This window comes from Oryx dammah, unplaced genomic scaffold, assembly GCF_014754425.2.
Source record: "Oryx dammah isolate SB20612 unplaced genomic scaffold, SCBI_Odam_1.1 HiC_scaffold_29, whole genome shotgun sequence".
NCBI classification, from domain to species: domain Eukaryota; kingdom Metazoa; phylum Chordata; class Mammalia; order Artiodactyla; family Bovidae; genus Oryx; species Oryx dammah.
In genome coordinates this window covers 89915840-89929656 of record NW_024070213.1, presented here as the reverse complement: position 1 = coordinate 89929656, position 13817 = coordinate 89915840, and the positions used below count along the sequence as shown (strand labels likewise).

The following is a 13817-nucleotide window of genomic DNA, read 5'->3' as shown; positions in this document are numbered from 1 at the left end:
TTTTGATGAGACATCGTGTTCCCATATGATCCCCTACATTCTCTTGGAGAAGTTTCTCCCCATCTCACCTGTCTTGAAAGCAGGCCTGTGGGGCAAGAACTGGGAAAGGGAAATGTGGGCAGAGGGGCTACCCAAGGGGAGGGATAAAGGGAGCAGACAAATACAATTTCTATACTTAAAAGTCAAAAGAGCGCAAAGACCAGGATGGGAAGACATGGATAGACAGCAGTGAGTAGAAACATGATTGAAAGTACTCAGCTGAGAGTGACAACACATGAGAGAGTAGGGTGCACTGGCTTCGAGGACAGGCATGGGGACCAGTAAGAGCGTAATGTGCAGAGCCTCCTTTTTCTAATCCGTAGAAACAACCTAGAAGAGATGACCAAGATGGACAGGTGGGAACGCAGCAGATTTGGCTCAATATTAGAAGCATCTTTTAATTAATCCTGATGTGAGAGAGGCCACATGGATTTAGCACATTGTAAGCAGAGGTTGGCTAACCATCTGGCAGGAGGTTGAGTGAGGGACTGAAGGATGGGTGGGGTTGTGTGTATGGCAGCATTTCATGTCTTTGTTGCCCTAAGAGTTTGTGCAATGAAGCCTGAGAAAAAAGGAATTCTACTCTCTATTTTATATTTGGGAAAATTGAGGTCAGATGCCAAGGAAGGATCAAGTCATGGAGAGGCCAAGAGCTCTCTAACCAGGACTGTTTTCTGGCATCCCCAGACCTATTTCAGGGTGTGGATTTGATTATCCCTGGGATCATGCACGTGTGTAGGATGTGTATGGTGCTCTTAGGGAATCCAAATTGGCTCTGGAAAAAAACACAAGGGCAAGGCCAACCAGGGGCCATCTTTCCCATACTTCTCCTCCTGGGCTGGAGTTGGGATTGACTCAGAAAGCACGGCCCTGCCTTTTCTTTTCAGAAGCCCTGACCATCCCCATCATGGAAAACTTGGGGGAGGGGGCAGATGGAGGGAACTATGTGCCTGAATCCAAGGATTCTTGGAACAGAGATTCCACAAAGCAGTGAGATGTGAAGGCCAAGGAGAAGGAAGGATCTTGGACTCTAAGGAGAAATTTCACATGATATTCTGGGGCTGAGCAATGAGACTGGGCACTAAAAGAGACCAGAGGAGGTTTCCTGGTACAAACATTATTTCTGTTAGAGATAAGGAGAGATCCCATCAGGAGCAAATGCATCTCATCTGTAGCTCATCCTGGTGAAAAACATGAATGGGTCCACAGCCCTTTACTATGCACAAAATGCTTTCACATGCATTCTCTCAGATGACCCTCACTGGCATTGGGAAAGTGCTGTGGAGATCACATGCGGTCCCTTCCATGGGCCATAAAGTGAGCCATCCCTGCTTCTGGTCCATGCTATTCCTGCAAGGCAGATACTCAGAGGGAGTGCTGAGCAGACCCATCCATCCACCAGCAGAAGGGCGGACAGGTGGGAGCATGGAACCCAGGGCAGCAAGGCTCCCAGGGAAAGTGTGCCAGCTGACCCTCCCTCTGAGAGGCTGGGGCAGGGCGGGGAGCTCTGGGAACTAAATGTAATTCTGCCAGCTTCTCATCTACATAGATTTCGATCTTGAGACATGGTGAAGAGGAGGAGCAACCACGGCTCAATAAAGTTCTCACTCCGACTGACAAGGTGTATGTTTCTGGGCTGGGAAAGTCTTTGGTTTAAGGAAGTCTCTCAAGAATGCCGCCTCACCCTCAGTGACTGGCCCTTTGGCCCAGGAGGTGTCTTCAAATTATAAGCCAGGGGTTCTGATGGTTCCTCTTCAAGCTCAGTGTAACTCCCATTCTTTTGTTAGAACCACTGCCCTGGTTTTTATCAGCTTTCTGATCAGTCCTGGAAATTGTATGTCTTCAGATTGATCAATGCTACGTTGCAAGGCTGAGTTGGTAACTTGGGATGCTGGGAGCTTCTCCAGCTTGGAGGATCTGTTCTGAACATCCCAGTGCTATGCCTGAAGGGCTTTTAGGGGTGTTCCGGTGATGTGGCCCAGCTTCCACGCCTGTCTCAGTGTGCCTGGCCCCAGGGATTGTTCCCGCCTAACAAAGCAGGCGTCCCACAGGGAGGGTTATTACCAGCCTGGTCTCACTCCCTTCAGCTCAGGTGTGCCCAGTGTTCCTTTCTGTAGTGATGGGCCCCTAGCTTCCTATTACAGATTTATGGACCCCATGATTCCCTTAGGTTTCCTCCCACAAGATGCCCTCATGTCAAGAACTTGAACTTCCTTTCCAGGTCTTTTCACTGTTTTCAGCAAAACATGGGGCTTGTTCCAAAGCTTTTCCTGATTGTTATGTCTTCTTCTAGGTCCTTCCAAATGCGAAGGCAAGAGAGATAAATCCCTGCTCCTTCTCTCTATCATCTACTACACTTCAGTTTCCCTGTAAGTTAGATATAGTCTCTATTTTATAGATGAGGAAAGCAAGATCAGAGAGGGTAAGTGACCTGCCTAGGGTCACACAGCTAGAAATTTGCAGTCAGGAGGTAGACTCTGTGCCTCAAAGTAAGACAATCTCTACCTCTCTTCTTCCATATGCTCATCTTGAACTTCCTCTTTTCTGACCTCTGCTCTGCTCCAGCATTGCCAGTGGGTGACTGCTGGGGGCCTCCTTTGCTGACAGTCTTGGAATAGGCTGTCCCTAGCTCTTCACCTGTCTTCCCTGTGTAAGGAGCCTCGGCCCTTGCTCTGCTCACTGCTGGCTTTCAACATCTCACCCCGCCTCCCCATTGTCTGTGATTTTCCTTTAGGCTTTCTAGGCTTTAGCTTTCCCCACTGCCCTGAAATTTTCTTCTCCCACGTCCCTGGTGGAGTCCCACAGGGCTGGGTGGCTTGTCATTGCATGTCTCTCTTTGATGCTTTTCTCAGTCCCATCCCTCGAAAAGCTCTCAAAATAACACCACACTGCCCCTCCCTCTCCCCTCAGCCTGCCTGTGACAGCCTCATCTTGTTGATCAGTTCTGGGGAGTGTATGTGAAGATCCTGGGGACTGGAGGTGCTCTGGCACTCTGTCTGGCACTGTTGAGGGTACCCCTCAGGGACAGGAAATCCTGTGGGAAGCTGGGGAAAGAATGGGGCTGAGAAGGCACCCAAACACACAGAGGACAGTCTTGCTTTCAGAAGGCTTACAAAGCAACTGGGAGACAGCAAACACGTATGCACACAAGTGAAAATGAGCCAACTGATACATCAATACGCATTTGAATCGGGCAGCAACTGAGCTTAGGAAAAGAAACCAATGGAGCAGCTGAGTGATGTTAATCAAGGAACACTCCCTGGAGGAGTGGGCCTGTCCACTGCTCAGTGGAACAGATGAGATATAGGCATCTGTCTTCAAGGCCTGCTAGACCAAAAACAGATATCCAGGCCCAGATGCTGAAGAATTGAGATCTTGACTATGGGCAGGAGTTTGAAGACAGTTGCCAAGGCAACTTGAAGCTCTTTCAGAGGAGAGTAGAAGTAGGCTTGGAAGATGGAGTCGTACAGAGAAAAAGGGAAGAAGAGAATTTGGCCTGGGCAAAACAAGCGAATGGCAAGGTCAATATGTGAGCCCTGGTAAGAGGATGATAAAGCTTTCAGCTTTGTCAGGGTGATGCAGGTGGTGGAGGCAGGCCAATGGCAAGATGAGACCCATGGGGTGGATGAAGGCACCCATGTACTAGAGTCTAATGAGCTGGCCTTGTCAATTACCACATGGGCACATATTTATGAATATAAAATGTCTTTTTTTTTTAAATTGGAAGATAATAATTTTACAACATTATGTTAATTTCTATTGTACAACAAAGTGAGTCTGCTGTATGTACACACATATCTCCTCCTTCTTGAACCTCTGTCTTCCTACCCCATCCCACCCCTCTAGGTCATCAGAGGGCACCAAGCTGAGCTCCCTGTGCTATACAACAGATTTCTATGATGTCCTTTTTTAAAAAATGAGGCTAATAATTCCTGTCACATGGACTTTTTGTGATTTTTAAATGAATTGTATCTCCTACCACATGACTGGTACCTGTCAGGGTTAGTGTTTCTTTCTGGTTGCATTTTGTCTTTACTTTTATAAATGCAGGGAACACAAATAAGCCAGAAATGAAGGCTTGTGGTTATCATCTTTCTCCCGTCTTTGCTTTTTATTATCACCACACACTCATCACCATCCTGGGGATTCGGCAGGACACAAACTTGGTTAGCAGGCAGCATTTCAGTTTCCAGTCTTTTGAGGTGACCTCAAAAGTAAGCAGTGAAAAGAGAATGGAAGTTTGATTCGGGAATTGGAGGATTCCCAGGAATTCACCATATGACTTGGGAAATTTTTTTGACATCTCTGGGTCTGCCTTCTCACTTTTTTGATAGGCAGGTTGGATGGTGGCATCTTGGAGTGATTCTTTTCCCACTCATTTACAGGAACCAATTCCCTCAGCCCATCCTTGAGCTCTTCTCCAGTTTCAGAGGAAGAACACTTGAATCAGAACCAGAAAACTCAGCTTCTAGTCCCAGATGTGTCTTTTCTGAGCTGGAGTATTTAAGATGCTGAATCTCTCTGAGTCTCAGTTTTGTGTTTCATGAAATGGCTTGAACACAGCATGACTGCCTAGTTCTCAGGACTCTTGTGGGAATCGTGTCTGCGTCTGTTCTTGGTAAGGTGTAGGGTACAGATATAAACTGATGGTTATTTTATGCCTTCTTGTTGCTTCTAGTAGCAGCTAGTGTAAGTTTTGCAGTTCTATAAATTGTCTATGGACTGTTTGACTATCTACCTCTTTGATTCTTCTCTATGTCAGTCTCTTAGTTTGAGATTGGAAGCATGGATCACTGCAAAGATCAGCTGTGGGCTGGCAGAGGTAAGAATGAACACACACACACTCACACACACATACACATGTGCACACCCCTCCAAACTGCTAGAAGGAATCGATTGTGCAGTGATATGTCTCATGAGGGAGTGTGCTGAACTAAAAGGATTTTGATTGTCTGTTAAAAGATGATTAGGCAACAGGCATCACCCTGCCAAGACTATCCCAAGTCCCATTTTTCCCAGTGAGGGACAAGATCTGGATTACTCATTCCCTTAAGAGATGGTTGGTGTAGCAGCTCAAGAATGGTAGCTTTGGGACAGAGTCTGAGACAACAGTGCCATGGAGATGAGGGGAAGGGGAGCACTGGGGAGGTGAGGGGCACTTTCTGGAGGAGAGCGTAGGGCAGAAACTGTGGAAAAAGAGGATGGAAAAGGCACAGTGGTGAGGAGCAGGCTGGAGAGGGTGTCCTGGTTCATAACTATAGGGTGATGGGACCAGATGGTCTTCACTGACAACCTCCCTCCGGCATAGGTTGTACTTCCCCAGCGGAGCCCTCACACTTGAGTCTATGACTGATCAATACCACTCAGGGTAGCTTAAAGCCAGCTGAAGTCAGAATCCACTGCTCACAGAGTCTTCGATTCTGTATTTACATGCCAGGGTGAGGAGCATGCCTGGCTTCTAAGAAGTGTCAGGGTGAAAGTCTGTGTAGGGTCCAGGTCTTCCCAGATTCCAGTGCCACTACTGCCTATTAAGACTAACCAAGTGCTGCTCTCCAGGAAGGCCCCTGGGGATTGTTTCCTGACCCACTGCAATGCATGTTGGGTCCCTTTGCATCTGAATGGCAGCAAAATCCAGATCACCGACTCGATGGACATGAGTTTGAGCAAGCCCCGAGAGTTGGGGATGGACAGGGAAGTCTGGCATGCTGCAGTCCATGGAGTTGCAAAGAGTCAGACACAATTGAGTGACAGAACTGAACTGGCAGCAAAATCCCTACTGAATTCTGAATCTCCCCTTTTCAGAGTAAACTGGAGAAACATTTTCCAAGCATGTGCACATTTCTGGAGCCATGGACTCAAAGGGATAAAATAGACCTTCTGCCCTTGGAGCTCTCTGCAAGGGAATGGCTTCCCAGACTATCTGATTTTACACACAGTGGGCAGCACACCCTGAATTCAGCATCTGTGCTGTCATATAACATGTGGGTTAGGATCTTGTGCACTGCAGCTTGGCATCCCCTGTTCAAATCCCAGCCATGCTGTCTGCCATCTATGTAAACTTGGCAGGCTGTTCAATCTCTGTGTCTCAGCTCATTTTAAAAATGGGTAGCATAGTAGCATCTATCTCAAAGAATTTCTTGAAAGTTGATATATATGAAGCTCTTCCCTGGTGACTCAGGGGTAAAGAATCCGCCTGCTAATGCAGGAGATGTGGGTTTGATCCCTGGGTCAGGAAAAGCCTCTGGAGAAGGAAATGGCAACCTACTCCACTCTTCCTGCCTGAGAAATCTCATGGAGAGAAGAGCCTGGTGGGCTACACGGGGGTGCAAAAGAGTTGGACACAACTTCGCAACTAAACAACACGTAGACCAGTCCTGGTACCTGGTCAGTTATTGATGCATTATTATTAATTAGCTATTCTTACTCTGCTACTGCTAAGTCACTTCAGTCGTGTCCGACTCTGTGAGACCCCATAGACGGCAGCCCATCAGGGTCCCCTGTCCCTGGGATTCTCCAGGCAAGAACACTGGAGAGGGTTGCCATTTCCTTTTCCAACGTATGAAAGTGAAAAGTGAAAGTGAAGTTGCTCAGTCGTGTAGGACTCTTCGCCACCCCATGGACTGCAGCCTTCCAGGATCCTCCGTCCATGGGATTTTCCAGGCAAGAGTATTGGAGTGGGGTGCCATTGCCTTCTCCGATTCTTACTCTAGCTTGCCATTATAATTACTCTCATTATTATTACTGATGTTATTACTATTAACATTACTGTTGTCCAGAAGCAATTTAAACCTCTCAGGCCAGCTTTCCTGACTCCCATCATTGTTCTCTCTTCCAAATCTACATCCATCTTTTCATACAGTCTAGTGTGAGTCCTGAACCGCTCGTCAAGTCTCATGGCCACTCCTTTGTTTTAACAGAATGTATGAAATAGCATCTGTTTGTTTATCTCATTCTCCATATACTTTTGTGTGTGTGTGTGTGTTTGGCCATACCTTGTGGCTTGTAGAATATTAGTTTCCGATCAAGGATTAAACCTGCGCTTTCAGCACTGGACCACCAGGGAATTCCCACCATATAGTTTTTCAGCTGGTATTTACATGCCATCCATTTGCACCTGTTTTCTCTTGCTGATTCTGCCCTTGATCTGTTCCTGCTCTGGTCAACCTCTGAGGAGAAGGAAAAGCCAGAAAGCTAGAAAAGAACAAGCATCTTCTTTCTGGTCCTTTCAGAGCACAAACCCACCCACCCATCCTGTTCCATGATAGTTCCTACCTACTTCTCTGACATTAATGCACCCCACATATAAAGTTTACATTTAATAAAAAGAGCTTCTTTTAATTTTTCACTTATTAAAGATAGCACTTGCTGAGCTCTGAAGTTTGGAGGGCAGATCTCAGAAATGGGCTGAAGAGCTCCTTCTGAGACTCAAGTGTGGGGAGCTGCACCTGCCAGGCTCCAGGAGAATGTGCTGAGCAGCTTCCACGGGCAAGGCAGGAATGGGGACTGCCCTGTCTCTGTGACAGGAGGTTATGAAATCCTGCCAAGAAGCAGCAGGTGGCAGACGTCGGGTCCCATTTTCCTAAGTCGCAAACTCTCAAAGAGAGATTTTTGCCTGATAACCAGATTACCACACGAGTGATCTTGCGTGTGCAGCAACTTTGAGAGCCATCCTGGGAGCTAGGCGTGTAGTGTTTATCCTACTGTTGAGGCTCGTAAATATCTTGTATGGCTGCAGGCGAGCCAAACCTTGGAAAGGCGCTGCATCTCGCTGACTCTAGGGCCAAGCCCAGCTGGCTGCCTGTATATAAGGGGAAGTCTCTGTGCTCCAGGTAGAGGAGTGTTAGCTTCTTTCCTTTCTCTGGACGTGGCTCCTTCTCTCTCCACGTCAACATGAGTCGACACTTTAGCTCCAGGTCAGGGTACCGTTGTGGCGGTGGAGGAGGGGGCTTCAGCTCTGGCTCTGCAGGGGTAGTCAGCTACCAGCGCAGGTCCACCAGCAGCTCTCTGCGCCGCAGCGGGGGAAGCGGTGGGAGATTTTCTGGTGGAGTGTGTGGCGGTGGTGCTGGTGGTGGTTTTGGAAGTCGGAGTCTCATTAACCTTGGTGGCAGCAAAAGCATCTCCATTAGTGTGGCTGGAGGAGGTGGACGTGGCGGTTTCGGTGGTGGTTATGGTGGCGGTTATGGTGGGGGTGGCTTTGGGGGCGGCGGTTTCGGTGGTGGCGGCTTTGGGGGCGGCGGTTTTGGAGGTGGTGGCATTGGGGGTGGCTTTGGGGGTGGTGGTTTTGGCGGAGGTGGTTTTGGTGGGGGCGGTTTTCCTGTCTGCCCTGGTGGCATACAGGAAGTCACCATCAACCAGAGCCTTCTGCAACCCCTCAATGTGGAAATTGATCCTGAGATCCAAAAAATAAAGAGTCAAGAAAGGGAGCAGATCAAATCCCTCAACAACCGGTTTGCCTCCTTCATTGACAAGGTGAGTCTATCTGCTCAGTGCACCCAGAGAGCTGCTCCTGTTCCATGTGGGATTGGCTCCGCCCAGGGGTGTTTTGAGTTTGAGCCTCAGGTTTCTGTGGTTGGATGGTAGGATAGTTTGTGGAGTTGTCCTCAGGAGATATATTACAAGTATGTTTGCAATGATGCTGATGACTAACTTCTCTCTTGGGCAAAAAAGTCTGTAGTCCACATAAAGGAAAGTCAATTTGACCTCACCATGAAGTGCTTTTTTTCTTTTTTTTTTAAATTCAACTCCTGAGCTGAATTTGGCTTCATAGATGTTGAATAAAGATAATAGAAATGAGGTTAATTCAACCTTCTAGGATGCAAACCAGAACTCTGGAAAGGCCTTCCTAACCATAAAAAGGGACTTACTTGAGTATAAACAGAGCACATGGTGATACTGTAGCCAAAAGTGTGCAGTAAGTCAAGGTCAAGCATCTCTTGCTGTCGGAAGAGGAGAACTGCACCTTGAGTTTTCCATTGATACTGGACCAGGGTGGAGAATTTTTTGTGCTTGTATTTCCAAGTATCTGCTCTAGAAAAGAATATAAATTATTTTTTACTTGATCATCAATAATGTCAACACAATAGATTTGGAATTCACTTTTTGGATTTTCCCAACATACATCTGAACTATGTTTGCTCAAGGAAAGCAAAACAATTTTTATGGTACGCTACCTAAAATAAAAAAGAAAAAAGGAAGGTAAATCTCTTAAGTATCAAGTATCTGTTTCAAAATATAATTGCAGTAATTTTATATGTGCTTTGCTATTTGGATAGCTACTCCCTTCCAAAGTTCCAATGGAAACTTTTAATTGCCATTTCCAATCTCATAGAAACTGAGGCTTCTCTGAATTCAGAGTGAGTTGGGTTTTGTTATGAATATGATGCTAACTTGATCATCTTCTTCCTACTTTTTTCCTCTTCCATGGCCAGGAAAATAGGCATTGAAGTTCTTCCCCAAGTGGCTGGGCCTGGCTATGTGGTAGGCCTTGGTAACTCAGTGGTCATAGGACTCATTTCTGTACCAGTGGGTAATGGGGTCTTGTGTTCTTAGGTGAGATTCCTGGAGCAGCAGAACCAGGTGCTGCAAACAAAATGGGAACTGCTGCAGCAGATAAACACCTCCACTAGGACCTACAGCTTAGAGCCCTTCTTTGAGGCATACATCAGCAATCTCAGAAGGAATGTGGACCAACTGAAGAGCGACCGATCTCGGCTAGATTCAGAATTGAAGAACATGCAAGATCTGGTGGAAGATTACAGGAGCAAGTAAGGATTACTGGCTGGCCTACTCTTGGCTTTTGTTCTAAAATATTTCCAGAAGGTAGCAAGCTAAGACTATGAACAGCATGTAACAATACCTTTTCATAGATTAGAGGAAAGTCAATTTGGCATTTTCAGAAATCTTAGTTTTCTCAGACGCTGGTAATAGTTCAGTGGTTTTATTGCTTAGAAGGTAAGATGTCTTAGGCTGGTTATGACAGGCAAGGACAATGACAGGCAATGTTACTTTTAGTCTAGAAAGCTAAATGTTGGGCCTCGCCTCCCTGAATCTCCTCCTCACTTCTGATTTCCTTGCAGGTACGAGGATGAGATCAACAAGCGGACAAATGCAGAGAATGAGTTTGTGGGCATCAAGAAGGTGAGACAATTCTGTAGGATGCCTATCACATTTGAAATAAGTAAGAGTGGAGGATGTCCAATACCTAAGCAGAAAGAGGTCATAATGTGGAGAATCAGGTAGTGGGCCTGAGGAACAGCCGGGGTAGAGATAACCCCCGCCCGATATTATCACAGACCTGGACTTGTCCAGACACTCTGCTTCTCTAGATCCCTCAGGACTTCCCGGAGTGAGGAGGCAGTTCTCAGCAAGTCAGACAAGATCACTTGTGATACCAAGGGGGTGGGGCAGTCTAGGGATAAAGAAGTGAAGAAGACCTCTTGGAAAATCCCCTCCTGGCAGGTGAGAGGGACTCGTCCTGAAAAGATTCTGACTTCATGATGTTCATGGTTCTTCCAGGATGTGGACGCTGCTTACATCACCAAGGTGGACCTTCAAGCCAAACTTGACAACTTGCTTCAGGAAATTGATTTCTTCAAAACACTCTTCCAAGCAGTAAGTTCTCTAGTTTCAACCAGGTTTACCGAAATGGAGAGCCTTTAAGCCCAAACCCACTTCTATTCAGAAGAACAGAGATATACCTTTCTTCTCCTGAAACCCTCTCCCTGTCCCAAGTTGTTCTTTAGTTTTAACATGGTAAGTCACTGAACTGTTATGCCTCGCAGGAGCTCTCTCAGATGCAGACTCATATCAGCGATACCAATGTTATCCTTTCCATGGACAACAACCGCAATCTGGACCTGAATAGCATCATTGATGAAGTCAAAAACCAATATGAAGAGATTGCCCAGAGAAGCAAGGCTGAGGCTGAGGCCCTGTACCAGACCAAGGTGAATGGGCCGATGCCTGTTCAGTTTTCCTAAAGTGTCTCTTCTTGCTATCGTGATTTTTCTCTTCCATTTGTGTGCATGAGTCATGGTGCATTCTGCCACCTCTGAATGACTTGATCTACCATATTTAGTATGAAGAGCTCCAGATCACTGCTGGGCAACATGGAGACAGCTTGAAAAATACAAAGATGGAGATTTCTGAGTTGAATCGGGTGATCCAAAGACTTAGATCTGAGATCGACAGTGTCAAGAAGCAGGTACTTGCTTCCTCCCTCAACTACTCAGTTATATGGAATGGGTTGGAAGATGTGTTCCTAATTTTGAGGCTTACAATCCATATGAAGGTTGTATCGTTATCCCTAGTTCTTTGGTGACTATGGTTTCTAGAGTTCGGCCATGATGCTAGGTTCTCCTTGGGGAAATTTATGAAAATGACCTAGTAAAGAAATAGATATAGTGGTCATGAGAGGTCTAGCCCATAGCCCAAAGTGAGACTTAAAAGATGGTGAGGAAAGGCAACCAGGAGAGTAGGCATCTGGAAGAACGTCAGGTCTGTAGACAGTGAAAGAAAGAGTCTTAACTTAGGGCCCAGAGAGGCTGCTGTATCACCTTTATTTAAGGAAGTTGACACAGTGATGTATTATCTCAAGACAGGTGAATGCAGGTCCTGTAACTCTCTGGGAGCCAGAGTACTGGCCTCACAAGGGTGGAGAGATCAATCTGAGACAGAAGGGCCAAGATGGAATTAGGTATTCAGAGAGTGTATAATATGCTGGATTCTCCTTTTCCAGATCTCTTCACTGCAACAGGCCATTAGTGATGCTGAGCAACGTGGTGAGAACGCCATTAAGGATGCCCAGAACAAGCTGAATGAGCTGGAGGACGCCCTGCAGAAGGCCAAGGAGGACATGGCCCGCCTGCTGCGTGACTACCAGGAACTGATGAACACCAAGCTGGCCCTGGATGTGGAGATTGCCACCTATAGGACCCTCCTGGAAGGAGAGGAAAGCAGGTGAAGAAGGGACCCTGGGCAGTTGGCCACTTCCTATGTGCTTCCTCCCTTGGACACTGGTTGCTGTTGAAGATTCAATCACGTGACTGCAACTTGTCCTGGGTATGGGGAAAGGAAAAGCACACAGCACAGGAGGAAAGGCTTGGTTTCACTTTGGGAGCCAGAGTCCCAAGCTCTTTCGTTTTTTTTTTGAAGGCTGTTGCATCTCTCTGAACTCTTTGAGAGAGAGCAATTTATTCTTCACCTGAGTGTGTATGTGTTGGTCGCTCAGTCATGTCCAACTCTCTGCAACCCCATGGACTGGGGCCCACCAGGCTCCTCGGTCCGTGGGATTTTCTAGGCAAGAGTATTGAAGTGGGTTGCCATTTCCTTCTCCAAGGGATCTTCCTGACCCAGGGATCGAACCTGGGTCTCCCACATTTCAGGCAGACTCTTTACCTGGGCTGGCTCAGATGTCATCTGACCTAAAGCCAATGCCTTTGTGATGTGGTGGGCATATTTACCTTGTCTAATTTACATGGAGATTTTGCCCTGTTAGTACTGATGCTGAGAAAAATGACCGAGTTCAGGAGGCCAGAGGGAATGGGATTAGGTTTCAGATGAAGCAGCCTGGGACTCCCAGGTGGGAAGACTCTTTAAAGATGGCTGAGAGGGCCTGGGGAGGCAGTCTGTGAAGCTGGCATCATGAGTATTATGCTTTTCCTTCTCCTTCAGGATGTCTGGAGAGTGTGTCCCGAACGTGAGTGTGTGTAAGTACAAACTGATTTCTCAGGGCTTCTTCTCGGGTTCAGGTCTTGCTGGTCTTGCTGGGTTGGAAAGGGAGTTGGGGTTGATGATAGCCGAGTGTTCTCTTGCAGCTGTGAGCACCAGTCACACCAGCATCAGTGGCGGCGGTGGCCGAGGAGGCGGTGGTTTTAGCTCCGGCGGCGGCGGCTACAGTTCTGGAGGCGGCGGCGGCGGCTACGGCTCCGGAGGCGGCGGCAGCTACGGCTCCGGAGGCGGCGGCAGCTACGGCTCTGGAGGCGGCAGCGGTGGGAGCCGTAGAGGCGGCTCTGGAGGCGGCTTCAGCTCCTCTGGAGGTCGGGCATCCAGCACCAAGACCTCCGGTGGCAGCTCCAGCGTGAAGTTTGTTTCCACCAGCTATTCCAGAGGGACCAGATAAAGAGGTCCTCTCTCCTCCATTAGCTTTCTCTCTCCATCACTACCAAATATGCTTCCGAGTGTCCCAGCCTTACTGGAGGAAGAAAAGCTATGGTTACACTGGCTCATCCTATTCCCTAGCTCTGTCCTTTCTGCTCTGATTTCCAAAGAAAAATTTTAAATCAGTGACAATCTCAGTCCCTCAGCTAGGACCCTGCTCTGTACTCTGCCCAAGAAACAGTTCAACAATCACTTCAAAGCACCTCCTTAAGTCAGCCAGAGGAGAGCTGGTCAGACCCACGGCTTCTTTGCCATGGACAGAGCACAAGCTCTGGACAGCTCCCTGGTATCCTAACTCGCACAGCAAGCTCTGTGCTGCTTTGGTTTTGTACATAAGGTGTAAGCCAGTTGTCTTTTGTGGAGAGGTCTTAAACTCCCCGTTTCCTGTGTTGCTGCAATAAACTGCATTTGAAATTCTCTCTGTGTCTCCATCTCCTTTGTTCACAGCACTGTCCATCCTGGATGGGTGTTCTGTGGGGACAAGACAACCCTGGAGCCCTATGGTGTGTGTGTGTGTTGGGGGGGGGTTGGGGTACATGAACATGAGCAAGGTGGGGACACTGGTCAGACAACATTTAACTTTAAACATTCAACATTTAACTAGAATGAACTCTTGTGCA

At 47.4% G+C, this 13817-nt stretch overlaps 1 protein-coding gene across 2 annotated transcripts; it reads left to right on the top strand.

Moving 5' to 3' along the window:
* The first annotated feature begins 7883 nt into the window (after positions 1-7883).
* On the top strand, positions 7884-13614 carry KRT1 (keratin 1). 2 transcript variants are annotated; one of them, XM_040234195.1, is made up of 10 exons: positions 7885-8508; positions 9589-9803; positions 10116-10176; positions 10555-10650; positions 10821-10985; positions 11117-11242; positions 11777-11997; positions 12712-12746; positions 12855-12953; positions 13044-13614. In XM_040234195.1, exons 1-10 carry the CDS (start codon positions 7930-7932, stop codon positions 13157-13159), a joined length of 1713 nt encoding a protein of 570 aa, XP_040090129.1. In that variant the 5' UTR covers positions 7885-7929; the 3' UTR covers positions 13160-13614. The 2 variants fall into 2 exon arrangements, with proteins under 2 accessions (XP_040090128.1, XP_040090129.1); XM_040234194.1 differs by having other exon boundaries at positions 7884-8508; positions 12855-13614.
* The last annotated feature ends 203 nt before the right edge of the window (positions 13615-13817 follow it).